We start from the raw sequence: 15,383 nt of genomic DNA on the forward strand, positions 1-15,383 counted from the left end.
GTAAGCTTTTTACTCATGCAGTATATTGTGACATTATTTCACTTGATGGGAATACATTATTTATAGTACTTACTAGGTTTTCTCTAATCTTTTCTCATTAGCTCAAGACAAGATAATGCTATTTGGTGCTGTAACAACCATAAGTACAAAGGTAAATTCAAGCCTTGAGATCCTGTAGCTATTCCATTTTTAGGGAGTCTGAACCAGACTATGAATCATAATATGTTTATATTAATTTCTTAAGTTATAGAAATATAAACACAAAAAGTGTTAAGTTATCCTAAGGAATTGATAGACTCTCTTCGTCTCCCCCTGTAATTCTGCTAACCTTAATTAGAAAAACATGGATTTTCAGGACCGAATTGATATGAGAGGTGAGGGAAAATAAAAAAGCTTGGTATGATGACTCAAATATATCTGGTCTGGGCCACTGAGTACGTGATCCTGTTTACTGAAATCAGGAGAAAAAAAAAGATATTTTTCAGGAGAAAGGATGAACTTGTACAATCTCAATTTTAGTTTCCTACAGTACATTCCCTTTCTGGTAGATGGAGCTGTAGATACAAATTTGGAGGTCAACAACATCTGCTGAAACCAGAAGAATAGATGTGGTCATTCAGGGAGAGCATGTAGGGTAAGAAGACAAGATGGCCAAGGAAAAATGCCTTCCTTGCAGAACAAAGTTCCTGCAGAGTAGCAGTTAGCAAAGATGGGGAGAGGTAAGGAAGTGCCAACTAATGAAGGTTGATTGCCATTCGGCTCTACAAGGATTGAGTTATTAGCCGCTGCAGCTGCTGGACTTTAGCATCCTGAAAGGAGGCCAGGGGAGAGATCAGGAGTGAGGTACTCTGTGCTCTGGGAAAACTGGCAGAATAGGCTTTCAGATAGTTAGATATTTTCAGGAGAATTTTCTATGAACCTGGATTCTTGCATCTTCCCATAGTTGGAAAAGCACCAAAACCGTTAATGAAGATATCTGTTCCTCATGACTAGCAGCAACCTTCTACTGAGATGTGTGCTTAATTGCATGTACCCCCTTTGTCAAAATCACATAGATACTGACCTTCCCCCTTACCTTTTCTGAGCAGTTACTCAGAGCTTTCCAAGAGGCTGTCTCCTGGGTTGTAGTCCTCAGTAAGTCCCCCAGTAAAACTGAAACTCAGAGGTCTCATTTTGTGTGTTTTTATTTCAGTTGACAGTTTTGGTGACCACTAAGGGACTCAGAGCAGACCTCTCTCCTTTGCCTGAACTTTATGTGGATCTGGATCCTTGGTACCAGAAGGGCCCCTTGTGCTTGTCTGCCTCCTTGGTGAGCCCAGACGAATTTGAGTAAGCCCCTTCTGGTTCTCGGCTCTCCCAATTGTTGGTTGATGAGACTAAGTTTTGTTTAGTGGTATATAACAGGTAGCTGGCTCTCCAGTTGAAAGATACAGGGATTTGCTCAGTTGAAAGACACTGAGTGGTCTGGACTGGGTGATTAGGTGGGAGGCTGGCCTAACACCGTTCCTAAAAGAGGGACATTAGAAAGCCAGCCTCCAGCCAAAGCAATCTTGAGGGAAAAAAATGGAGCTGGAGGAATCAGACTCCCTGACTTCAGACTATACTACAAAGCTACAGTAATCAAGACAATATGGTACTGGCACAAAAAACAGAAATATAGACCAATGGAACAGGATAGAAAGCCCAGAGATAAACCCACGCACCTATGGTCAACTAATCTATGACAAAGGAGGCAAGGATATACAATGGAGAAAAGACAGTCTCTTCAATAAGTGGTGCTGGGAAAACTGGACAGCTGCATGTAAAAGAATGAAATTAGAACACTCCCTAACACCATACACAAAAATAAACTCAAAATGGATTACAGACCTAAATGTAAGACCAGACACTATAAAACTCTTAGAGGAAAACATAGGAAGAACACTCTTTGACATAAATCACAGCAAGATCTTTTTTGACCCACCTCCTAGAGAAATGGAAATAAAAACAAAAATAAACAAATGGGACCTAATGAAACTTAAAAGCTTTTGCACAGCAAAAAAAAACAATAAACAAAACAAAAAGACAACCCTCAGAATGGGGGAAAATATTTGCAAATGAATCAACGGACAAAGGATTAATCTCCAAAATATATAAACAGTTCATGCAGTTCAATATTAAAAAAGCAAACAACCCAATCCAAAAATGGGCAGAAGACCTAAATAGACATTTCTCCAAAGAAGATGTACAGATGGCCAAGAGGCACATGAAAAGCTGCTCAACGTCACTAATTATTAGAGAAATGCAAATCAAAACTGCAATGAGGTATCACCTCACACTGGTTGGAATGGGCATCATCAGAAAATCTACAAACAACAAATGCTAGAGAGGGTGTGGAGAAAAGGGAACCCTCTTGCACTGTTGGTGGGAATGTAAATTGATAGAGCCACTATGGAGAACACTATGGAGGTTCCTTAAGAAAACTAAAAATAGAATTATCATAAGACCCAGCAATCCCACTACTGGGCATATACCCTGAGAAAACCATAATTCAAAAAGACACATGCACTCCAATATTCATTGCAGCACTATTTACAATAGCCAGGTCATGGAAGCAACCTAAATGCCCATCTACAGACGAATGGATAAAGAAGATGTGGTACATATATACAATGGAATATTACTCAGCCTTAAAAAGGAACAAAATTGGGTCATTTGTAGAGACATGGATGGACCTAGAGACTGTCATACAGAGTGAAGTAAGTCAGAAAGAGAAAAACAAATATCATATATTAATGCATATATGTGGAATCTAGAAAAATGATACAGATGAACAGGTTTGCAAGGCAGAAATAGAGACACAGATGTAGAGAACAAACATATGGACACCAAGAGGGGAAAGCAGGGGCAGGGGTGGTGGTGGTGGGATGAACTGGGAGATTGGGATTGACATATATATACTAATATGTATAAAATAGATAACTAAGAAGAACCTGCTGTATAAAAAAAATAAATAAAATTAAATTAAAAAAAAGAAAGCTAGCCTCCAACTAACACCCGAGCCAGGTTATGTACATACAAAACTTATACTTACAAGAACCAACTTAATTGGGAATTAAAGGAAATCTTGCCTCCAAAATGGCCAAGATGGGCCTCTTTCATTTCATATGCAGTTAAGTTCAAGAAAGCCAACTTGATAAAATATCCTTTCAGAATTCTGATCCTAAGGGAAAGTCCTTCTAGGAGAAGCTTGCATTTCTAGCTCTGTGTCTTGAGATGTAAATGTTCTACTAGGGGTCTTAGAAATTCATGTCTTATCTAGACCATCTTCAATTCCTGAGACTGAGAAAAAAAAGGGGGGGAGGGGAAAGGCCTTTTTAAACTCAAACGAGTAAACTTAACTTATTCCAGTTGTTACTTTTGAACTAGTGAGTTTTATATTGTAACACGTGATTCATGACTAAGTTTTAAAATCAAACTGTGAGATCTCTCTGTGTCTATACGGATATATGTATGGCTGTGTGTATGTTAGAGATATGATATGTCTCTACCTCCAGATGGTATTACCAAAATTAATTTGCAAATGAGTTCTATTTAATTGACTTAAAGGAAATTAAGTGCTTATATAAATTCTCAGAAATATAAAAGAAACTAACCCAAATGAATTTCAGGTTCATGTGAACTGGGAAATATTCAGTATTAAATTAATATTTGGTATTAAAGTTAGTTTAATGAATACAGACATGTCTTTAGAGTCATCAACATTAAGTATAATAGTATGATTGTACCTAGGTTTACTAGAAGTCAAATAAGATCTTACTATATCTGGTGCAAAGTTTGTCAGCTTTACCAAAGTTTGTCAGCTTTTTTATTTATTTACCAAGAAAAATAACTTGGTATGGTGAAGTTTTTTATAAGTAAATTAAATGTAAATGAGATAAGAACCTTTAGGTAAACTCTTTAGGAATAATTATGTTTTAGGAATGTCTACCTAAAAATAGTCTCTCCAGATTTTGCTAACTTGAAACTTTATAGTTTTGCTAAATTAAGTTAAATGATGGAAGTTTATTGACTATCTAGGTCATTTCCAAAGAAAATAAGATACTGAAACATTAATTACTGAACACTGGCTTTCTTTTACAGAGAAACTAAAGATATTCAAGGACTATTAATAAATATGTTTGGTGCCACACTGAGACATTTTCTATAAGAAAGCATGTTTTTAGACATTATAAATAGTGTTTATAAGTTTGCCAATCTACAGAATGGTAATGTAAAATTTCCTAAGTGCTTACTTTGTTTTCACTAGGAATTAAGATTTTTAAGAGTTGAGAATTCTAATTAAACTATGTACTTAAAGCTAATAGAAATAATAAGGGAAACATTTCACTATGCAAGGAAAGTAAGAGCTGTGTTTTCAGTAAAAGAAGATATGAGGAATGGAAATGCATTTTGTTAAGGGAAAATAAAGTAACTTCGTCTTAAAGCTGGTTATTTCTGAATAAGAAAGAAAATAAGGGACAAATTAATATGGATATAGCCAAGTTGTGGAAGGTTCCTGGGGAAGAAATAAAAACAGAATCCTTAGAAAGGAATCCTATGTGTGGTCAGGACTGACTTAGATTAGAATGAATTTAATTGAGTAGATACATTTTAAGATTAAAGGTAAAGTGGTGCAAAACTTGAATTTGGTTTTCTCTCTCTGTGAAGAAAACAAAGTTCTCTTAGAATGTCGATCTGCTTTCGATAACAGATTGTAAAGTTTCTTTCTCTTTTTATTTATTTATTTATTTATTTATTTTTGGCTGCATTGGGCCTTTGTTGCTGTGCATGAGCTTTCTCTAGTTGCAGCCAGTGGAGGGTACTCTTCGTTGCGGTGCATGGGCTTCTTATTGCGGTGGCTTCTCTTGTCGCAGAGCACAGGCTCTAGGCGTACAGGCTTCAGTAGTTGCAGCACATGGGCTCAGTAGGTGCAGCGCATGGGCTCAGTAGTTGTGGCACACGGGCTTAGCTGCTCTGCAGCATGTGGGATCTTCCTGGACCAGGGCTCGAACCCATGTCCCCTGCATTGGCAGGCAGATTCTTAACCACTGTGCTTCCAGGGAAGTCCCTCTTTACCTTTTAAGTAATGTATTATAACTTTCTGAATTTGCCTTTGAAATCTTTCTTTCTTTCTTTAATTTCAATTTGTTAATTAATTAATTTTTTTGGCTGCGCTGCATGGCATAGCAATCTTAGGGGTTGAGCCCATGCCCCCTGCAGTGGAAGTGCAGAGGCTTACTGGACTGCCAGGGAAAGCCTGCCTTTTTTAAAAAATAATTTTATTTAATTAATTAATTAATTTATCTTTTGGCCTCACCACGCAGCATGTGGTATCTTAGTTCCCCGATCAGGGATTGAACCCGTGCCCCCTGCATTGACACTGCAGAGTCTTAACCACTGGACCGCCATGGAAGTCCAAAAAGAGGTATTAAATTAATCAGGTTTATTTGGTATGTTAAATTACATGGGAAGCATTGTTAAATGAGTGATAAACCTTCCTATGTTATATTGTAGGGGTAAATATTATTAATACAGGTGTTCTAGAAATTATATGGAATTCCTAAAAATCTGGTGTGTCCTGGCAAAATGTTATCAGTCATAATTCTAGTTATCTTAAAATGTTGTATGTCACAGCAGTAACCAAGCTTCTTTGTCAATTGCATTGAAATAAGATCTTTAACTATGCCTTTTAAAATCTTTTGTCATTTATAGACAGTTATTGTTGTATTGATGTTTTTGCAAAAAAATAAAGCTTCATCTTCAAGATTCATAGAAAGGACTGTTTGACAAGTACAGGTTTCTGATAAATTTCAGATCATACAGCTGAACTGGGTAAGGAATTAAAGAATTTTAATGGAAACCCTGATGGCTTTATGAAACTGTTAACAAGAGATCAAGGATTAGTTACATAGGACTGAGTGAACTGCTGAATATGGTTATAATTTTTATGTTTTTAAAAATTTTTTGTCTGAAATGTTACTGCCTTTTACTCTGTGTTTTCCAGATATAAGGAAACATTTCCCCTTAAGCTAATTATGGCTTACAGCAATTTGGTAAATTATATCCTTGTAAGCAGAATTGAAACTTTTATCTTTTCTCTCTACCTCATCCCTCCAGAAATTGGAAACTCTTAGGTTCCCAGCAGACTTATCAGGTGAATAATGAAGGCCACCTCCTGACAAGTGCAGGAATCTCAAGGTATCTTGGAAGCTTCAAGAAGAGAGGAATTCATTCAAATTTGTTGATATCACAGGTGGAATTGAGTTATTAGCCACTGCAGCTGCTGACCTTTAACACACCCTGAAAGGAGTTCAGGACAGAGATTAGGAATAAGACTCTGGGAAAACTGGTAGAACAAAGCTTCAAATAGTTAAATATTTTCGGAAGAAATTTTTTATAAACCTGGATTCTTGTGCCTTCCCATACTTAGAAAAGCACCAAAACCATTTATGAAAATATCTGTTCCTCATGACTAGCAGCAACCTTCTACTGAGATGTGTGCTTGGGTGCATGTACCCCCTTTGCCAAAACCATGTAGATACTGACCTCCCTCTTACCTCTTCTGAGCAGTTCCTCAGAGCTATCTGAGATGCTATCTCTTGGGCTATAGTCCTCAGTAAATCTCCAAATAAAACTGAAACTCAGAACTCTCACGTTGTACGCTTTTATTTCAGTAGAAGCCAAAACAGAGGTGTGATTTAAGAATAAGATGGTCAATAAAGTCAGATATTCCAAAAGGTGAAGTAAGACTGAAAAATGTTAATCATATCTGATGATTAACTGCTGACCATAGTAAGAGCAACTTCAGTGAAGTGTGAGGGCAAAGTCTGATCACAGTGAGTCTAAGAGCAAAGGGGGAATTGAGGAAATGCAGCGAATTCAAGACTGTTCTGCTTTGTTGTGAAAATGCAGAGGTGACTGCAGGGGCGGAGGGGTGGAGGACTTGAAACCAATGTTGAAGATTTGGGCTTTTGACCATCAGTGGATGGTACCAGGTGGCGAGTTGAAAGACAAGAGTCAACAGGTAGCTTAAACATAGAGATCCTCAAGGAATGAAGAGATCAGCTCAAGGGTCAAATAAAAGAAGAGATTTCTTCAGAGTTTGGAGAAGGGAGGTGGGTTGGAATTACAGACAAGGGGTGGGGAATTGAGGGAGTTCAGAAGTCACACTGAGTGGCCTCAATTTCCTCTGTAGAGTAAGAGACAGGGTTTTCTACAGAGACCAAGGAGGGCAGAGGTGGAGCAAATCACCTTGGGGGAGTGCTGAACGTTTGGGAGAGAAAGATGCCCAGGAAAAAGTAAAAAGGATTACTGAGAGTTGCTGAGGGCTTGGCTGAGGGTGTTTAACTATGAATTCAATGTGGCACTAATCTCAAAACTTCTCCTTCCAATTCTGCCTTGCAGGGTGTAAGGTACAGAGAAGAAAGACGGAGATTGACTTCCACTTAAATTCCTATTCCCAATGGCCCAGACATACAGTTACAAAGGCATGTGGCCCAGTCGTCTGTGAGTACCTACCACACGTTTATGACCATCACCAGAAGGGCCAGCATGTTTGTATTCTAAGATGTGTTGTTCTGTAGAATCAGAATCCTAAGGCTTTTATAGAAATTGAGTCATTTAAAAACAAAATTTATTTATTTAGTATTTATTTTTGGCTGTGTTGGGTCTTCGTTGCTGCACGCAGGCTTTCTCTAGCGGGGGCCATGCTTCATTGCAGTGCAAAGGCCTCTCATTGTGGTGGCTTCTCTAGTTGCAGAGCACAGGCTCCAGGGGTGCGGGCTTCAGTAGTTGTGGCCTGCGAGCTCTAGAGCGCAGGCTCAGTAGTTGTGGCGCAAGGGCTTAGTTGCTCCGCAGCATGTGGGATCCTCCCAGACCAGGGCTCGAACCCGTGTCCCCTGCATTGGCAGGCGGATTCCTAACCACCGCGCCGCCAGGGAAATCCCTAGAAATTGAGCCATTTTTAAAGGAGGAGAAAGAAGCCAGGAGATGAGAGGAGGGAGTGGGTTATCGACGGAAGAACATGCACAACCTAAAAGTTTTGAGTTAAGTTTCATTCGGGGACCTTACTGAGGACTATAGCGGAGGAGAGCCTCTCAGATAGCTCTGAGGAACTGCTCAGAAGAGGTAAGGGAGAAGCCAGGATATATGAGTGTTTTTGTCGGATAAAAACGTGTTGTGGAACATGAAAAGATGACTGCTAATCACAAAGGACAGACATCTCAAGTTAATGATTGTAGTGCTTTCCTATATAGGGGAAGATGCAAGAGTCTGAGTTCACTGAAATGATTCCTTAGATATGCATCTTAACTATCTAGGGCCACTATCCAAATCACAGAATGCTTCCTTGTTTTCTCCATCCTGAATTGCCCTCAGGGCACACCATCCGGGGCAGCTGCGATGGTTGATGGCTTGATCCTTGTAGAACTGGAATGGCAGGCAACATTCCCTTTCCTCAGGGTCCAACTTTTCTTCTCCCTGATCCATCCGGAGGGCAGGTGGCTACTCGGCCGGTTGCAGGTGCGGCTCCTCTCGGTGGAGGAGGGCCCTGAGCAGGCGGGGCCAGGAGGGAGCGCCTCTGCCATTGGCCCAGCCCAGGCTGCACCTGCCCGGAGCCGGCAGGCCCTTAGCACAAAGTCCGGGGGCCCAGGCCAAGGAGGCAGCGGTCCGTGGCAGCGCAGGTGGGTCCTCGCCCTCGGCCAGGCAAGATGCCCCTGGGGCTGCGGAGAAAAAAGAAATTCACTACCAAGGAGACCTCCCGGCTGGTGGAGGGCGAGCAGACGAATGCGGCCGGCGGCAGCCTCCCCAGCCTCCCGGCGCCCACCTGCAGGCTGGTTTTCCACACGCAGCTGGCCCACGGCAGCGCCACGGGCAGAGTGGAGAACTTCTCCAGCATCCGGGAGCTATACGCCAAGATCGCGGGCGTGTTTGAGATTTCGCCGTCGGAGGTAAGCGCCGGGTGCTGGGGCTCAGCCTCTCGCTGCCTCTCGCTGCCTCTCGCCGCTTCTCCCACCGCCCCGCGCAGGCTTAAATTGGCTCCGGCTGGTTGAGCTGCGCTTCACGGATCCCGACGTTCGAAGCGGGGTGGGGTCCGCGGCTGCGAGCGCCCCAGGGGGAGCGAGAGGGCCTTACAGGGAAGGGAAGAGGTAAGTCCCAGGACTGGGAAAAGGTAAGTCCCAGGACTGGAGAAAGTCACATTCTCCAGGCTCGATCTGGCCTCTGGGAAACCCGGGACGACCTTTCTTCCTCTTGCAAATGAGCATGCTCTAGTAACCCGAGATTCAGCAGCTTCTGCGCCTTCCCAGCGTCGAGATCTGGCTCGGCAAATTAACACCCTTCACTTTGTCTGGACTTTGCCCTCCTGCTTCCTCTGCAGGGGTGAGCGGGCCACGCTGAGCATCTCCGGGATTGGCGGGCTAGGGGGTGCCTTCCGGGTGATACCAAACCAAGCCCCATTTTGACCCGCATATGTCATGTCACATGTCATCAACACTTTGGTATTTCCGGGAAGCTTATTATTCCAAGGGCGGATAACTAAGACAGTTATACTAAACTACGCGGGACTAGTTGACAAAAATTTCAGAGGGGAAAGCCCCTCTAAATTTTACCCCATATCCTTGAAAAGGGACTGAAATTTGCTTTTATTAGATCGATAGCATGTGTGCCAGGAACTGGAGTTTGTTATGGGGTGATTTCCAAAGCCCTAGTTTAGGCGGACATTTATGTGACCACTTTTATTTATACTTACCCAAGCTAACTGCAAATGCAGGTGTGAGAAATCAGTCCAAGAAAGTATTTTGTCCATATTTCAAGGAAAAGCACAAGATCTTGTTGCCCTGGACTCCTGGGAGTGCAGAGAGCTGCCTTTGAGTGGCACAGAGCAGCATTTGGCTATCTGTTCTTTAATGTTGTTTATCAGGTCAGTTCAAGCGAAATTGAGGTCAAGACAAAATTCCAAGAGGAGATGAAAGAGATCTTGAAGCTAACCTTTTGTCCTTTCAGGGTTCCCAGGCACTGAGGGGGCAAATCACAGACCCATTCTATGAATTATTTAGATTGATATAGAGTATTAACGATAGTACTTCACGTTTGTATAGGACGTTTCAATTCAAAAAGCGCTCTTGCAGGAAAAATGTTATTTGATCTTCTCTAAGAGAGGTAGGTGGCAGATAGTTCATTGGGTAGTTTAAGACAGGATTTGGAGACTGATAAACCTCACTGTGGATCCAGGCTCTACCACTTACTAGCTGGGTGGCCTTGAACAAGTTTAACTTCTCTCAGTTTCAGCCATTTGTAAAATAGAGATAAGGACATCTACCTTGAAGGGTTATCGTAAAGACTGGAGTGCATGTGTAAACTTATCAGATTGCATTGGTGTATGGTCAGTGCTTTACAAATTGTAACTAATATCATTAATACATAATATCATTAATACCTAACAGTTAAATGAGTGGGCTGAGGTACAATGTGTCTGGCCTTTGGCCAAGGTCACATAGCTAGCAACAAAAAAGCTGGGCCGTTATTTTAAACTTGGATCTTCTTGTTTCTAAGCTAAGTGAGCTTTTTAGCATTCTTAACTGACAACTTTAAATATCTGTCCTGTAACCAGGGACTCCAGATTTATTTACTTTGCATTGTCTTCCTCATCATAATGTGATACTATTTTGAGTTCTAGATGCATGACTTTACTCAATCCACTTAATCCCTGAGAAGTATTATTATTATCCCTACTTCACAGATAGGAAACTAATGCTTTGAGGTTCAGAAAGTGTTCAAAATTACATATAGTAAGTGGCAGAGTCTGTGTTTATTTAATTAATTAATTTATTTGGCCACGCTGTGCGGCATGTGATATCTTAGTTCCCCGACTAGGGATCAAACCCCTGCCCCCTGCATTGGAAGTGCAGAGTCTTAACCACTGGACTACTAGGGAAGTCCCAGAGCCTGGGTTTAAACCCAGGTTTTTTCTTTCTGGCTCCAAACTCCATGAAGTTATATTGCTTCCCAAGTTTTACGGGGTGTCTCAGCAATAACTTGGCAACCATGTTCAGCACTTTAAGTTTGCAATGTGCTGACTTGCATTAAAATTTCAAGATAAACATTAGGTATTTTGATGTGCTTTATCAAAGTTCATAAATTTTTATAACCCTAGATATATATATTAGTATGTTTATGCATATAATCAACATTAATGCAGGTTTTCCATCTAGACTAGAAAGAGTTAAGTATATTCAGGATAAAGTACTGATCATCATAGTATATGTCAAAGTATCTCAATAGTTAAAGTTTTTTAATGAATGAATTTATTTTTTGGCCGTGTTTGGTCTTTGTTGCTGCACGTGGGCTTTCTCTAGTTGTGGCAGAGAAATGAGGCATGTGGCAGAGCATGAGCTCTAGGCGCGCGGGCTTCAGTAGTTGTGGCACACGGGCTCAGTGGTTGTGGCTCGCGGGCTCTATAGCGCGGGCTCAGTATTTGTGGCGCACAGGCTCAGTTGCTCCGCTGCATGTGGGATCTTCCTGGACCAGGGATTGAACCTGTGTCCCCTGCATTGGCAGGTGGATTCTTAACCACTGTGCCACCAGGGAAGTCCTCCATAGTTACTTTTGAAACGAGTAATTTATTAAAATAAAATGCACACTAGTGAGATCCCATTTCTCATCTCATTCCCCCAGCAAGAGGAATAGTGGTATAAACTTTTGAGATGTCAGTGGAGAAAAAACAGAAAGTTTCCCCCCTTTATATGACTATATCAGAAGTCCTGCCTTTTCTCTAGAGAGGTGGCTATGAGGATACAAATGGCACTGTATGAAGAGCTGTACTCTCTCTGCTAAGGAAAAGAGGGAAGGAGTTGGCCTGACCTGATGGCCGGGAGTCTGTAATGTGCCCCTGGCTGTGCGAGGCATTTAAGGCTACAGGGTGGTCATTCCATCCTCACCATAGCACTGAGGCAAAGAGTCTTCTCATTTTGCAGTTGAGCTACATGAGGCTCTGAGAAGTCAAGTAGCTTGCCCAGAGTCGCTGGACTCGTGTGGGGCGGAGTTGGGATTCGAATCAAGGTTTCCTGGTTCCAAGTTCATTACATAGCAGCTGTGGGATTCTTGGTAACTGTATTCAGATTCCAAATACAAACCCGGCAAAACTTCTTTTTTAAACAAATGATCTTTTCAAGTAAAGCCTCAGACTCAACCACCAAAATACTTACTACCTCAAAAAGATGCTGTAGTGAAACTGATAATTATTGATTTCACCTATTTCCTGGTTCCTGAAGGAGGAAGTTAATGAAACCTATGAATCACTTGCAGGATGCAGTCTGTAATCATTACCTTGAAACAGATGGCCAATTATGCAAAAATCCCTTACAGCTGATATCATTTTTCTAAACAGCTAAATGAGCAATTCAGCAAAAAGAAAAAAAGTAAATCTCATCTAAAAGAACAGTTAACTCATAAATGCTGGGACACTTTTACAAAACATTTGATACCATCTTTTAAAATATTCAGGATTCAGGGACTTCCCTGGCGGTCAAGTGGTTAGCACTCCGCCCTTCCACTGCAGGGGGCATGGGTTGGATCCCTGGTCAGGGAACTAAACTCCCGCATGCCATGCACAGCCAAAAGAAAAATTTCAGGATTCATGTATGAGTTGATTACTAAACTCTTGAGCTGTAGTCATAAAAATTGTTGAAGGGGCCTTTTGAATATTTGACTACTGTAATTGTTTGACAAGTAGTTTGTGTCGTGCCATATTTTCTTCTCTATTATGTGGAAAGATTGTGGGGAAAGAGTGAATTTGAAAGAGTTTATTAAGAAATCACTTTTGTAGTTAGATACTTGTCCAGAAGCTGAAAACTCTTTATAGATTTCAGAAATTATTAACTTTGATTTGGTTACATTAGTTTGTATATGATGTAATACTAAGCATTCATTGAATGAATGGATCAAGCAAATACAGCCCCTTCTCAATACATAGAGCAGTCAAATAAAGCAGTGTACTGGGGAAGCAGAAGAGTCAAGAATTGTGATTTTAATTTCAATCCATATGTTCAACATGCAATTATGCTATTTTTCTTAAAAACAAAACAAAACAACAAACCGTCTCTTGTCACCTGCCCCCATCTCTTATGCTATTACCCCATTTCTCCTTTATAGCAAAACTCAAAAGTTTCTGTCTCCAATGAGATATATTCTGCATCTCACCTCTCTGCTCAAGACTGATAGCTCCTCACCTCACTTAGAGTAAAAGCCAAAGTCCAATGATGCTTACAGGCCCTGTGGCCTCTCTAACATGCTTCAGCTAATTTGGCCTCCAGGCTGTTCCTTGAACTCTGGAGCCTTAGGGCTTTTGCACTGGCTGTCGCCTCTACCAGAACCTCTCCTTGGCAAAATGCTCTTTTTTTTTTTTCGTTACGCCTTGTGGCTTTCAGGATCCTAGTTCCACGACCAGGTACTGAGCCTGTGCCCTCAGCAGTGAAAGCGCGAGTCCTAGTAGGCCTGTGCCCTCAGCAGTGAAAGCGCGAGTCCTAACCACTGGACCGCCAGGGAATTCTCAGAATGCTCTTCCTGAAGTTTGGTCTAATGTCACCTTCTCAGCGAGGCTGGTACTGATCATCCCATTTAAAATTACAGCACCCCCTAAAAACAAAACAAACAAACAAAAAATGAAAAGAAAAAGCAAAACCCCCCAAATTATAGCACTCCCTATTCCCTTTTTATAAAAAATAAATTTATTTATTTATTTATTTTTGGCTGTATTGGGTCTTCGTTGCTGCTTGGGGCTTTTCTCTAGTTGCAGTGAGCCAGGGCTACTCTTTGTTGCGGTGCGTGGGCTTCTCATTGTGGTGGCTTCTCTTGTTGCTGATCATGGGCTCTAGGCACGTGGGTTTCAGTAGTTGTGGCACGCGGGCTCAGTAGTTGTGGCTCGCGGGCTCTAGAGCGCAGGCTCAGTAGCTGTGGTGCATGGGCTCAGTTGCTTTGCGGCGTGTGGGATCTTCCTGGACCAGGGCTCAAACCCATGTCCCCTGTATTGGCAGGCGGATTCTTAACCACTGTGCCACCAGGGAAGTTCTTATCCCCCTGTCTTGATTGATATAAATGACTGCTGCTCCTTTTACCAACCACAGTTTTAGCTTTGACAGTTTTCCCCACCTTGTAGATAGTTTTATTAAGATACTGAGTCATAGACTTGTCCCCACTTCCTGATAGCAAACCTGTGCTGTCCTAACATCACCTAACACAAGCCCAAATCTTTTCTAATGCCCTATTACTCAGACCCTCCCCCACGGTTCTCCATGGTGTGCTGCCTCCCTTGTTGCAAGGAGCAGTAAACTAGAAATGAGAATTCCTGGTGGTTTTTGGCTGGAAGGCATTGACAGTTGTCACTGCTGGATTTTTACAATGCAGATTCTAAATGGTACCCTGAATATGGTTTCCCTGATTCCACCCATCCTCTATTTTTTAAAATAATTAATTAATTAATTTTTGGCTCTGTTGGGTCTTCATTGCTGTGCGCAGGCTTTCTCTAGTTGCGGCGAGCAAGGGATACTCTTCATTGTGGTGCATGGCCTTTTCATTGCAGTGGCTTCTTTTGTTGTGGAGCATGGGCTCTAGGCACGCAGGCTTCAGTAATTGTGGCACGCAGGCTCAGTAGTTGTGGCTCGCAGGCTCTAGGGCGTAGGCTCAGTAGTTGTGGCTCACGGGCTTAGTTGTTCTGCGGCATGTGGGATCTTCCCGGACCAGGGATCAAACCCGTGTCCCCTGCATCGGCAGGTGGATTCTTAACCACTGCACCACCAGGGAAGTCCCGCATCCTCTATTTTAATATTGATTCCCTGATCATACCAATCTCAAAAACCTACAAGGCTCCCTGTTACTTACTGTCATATTCCTTTCGGGCTGCTATTAAAAAAATACCACCAACTTGGTAGCTTATAAACAAGAAAAACTTATTACTCACAGTTCTGGAGGCTGGGAAGTCCAAGATCAATGTGCCAGCATGGTTACATCTGGTGAAGGCTCATTTCCTAGTCTATAGCTGGCACTTCTTTCTCTGTCCTCACCTGGTGGAAGGGGCTAATGGTCTTTCTGGAGCCTCTATGATAAGGCACTAATCCCATTTATGAGGTCTCCACCCTCATAATTTGAGCAATTCCCAAAGGCCCCACCCATTAACACTAGGATTTCAACATTTGAATTTTGGGGTAGGGGACATAAACATTCAGACCATAGCACTTACAAATAACCCCCACCAGCCAGACAACGTCTCCTAGTCCTGCCTGCCTCTTTAGTCCTGCCCCATGCCTACTGCTCCAGTCTCATCTCCTAACAATCCCCTTTTTATTCCAGAATGTTTAACTGTTTCATTC

The 15,383-nt window shown here is 41.9% G+C and overlaps 1 protein-coding gene across 1 annotated transcript in view; it reads left to right on the forward strand.

Annotated features, from left to right (window-relative positions):
- The first annotated feature begins 8,714 nt into the window (after positions 1–8,714).
- The window catches only part of GIPC2 (GIPC PDZ domain containing family member 2), an 86,508-nt gene continuing 79,839 nt past the window's right edge, over positions 8,715–15,383 (forward strand). The window contains exon 1 of the mRNA XM_068540163.1: positions 8,715–8,969. Coding sequence (XP_068396264.1) covers positions 8,730–8,969 — 240 coding nt within the window. The 5' untranslated portion in view covers positions 8,715–8,729. The remainder of the gene's footprint in view (positions 8,970–15,383) is intronic.

This window comes from Eschrichtius robustus, chromosome 3, assembly GCF_028021215.1.
Source record: "Eschrichtius robustus isolate mEscRob2 chromosome 3, mEscRob2.pri, whole genome shotgun sequence".
In the NCBI taxonomy this organism is placed as follows: Eukaryota; Metazoa; Chordata; class Mammalia; order Artiodactyla; family Eschrichtiidae; genus Eschrichtius; species Eschrichtius robustus.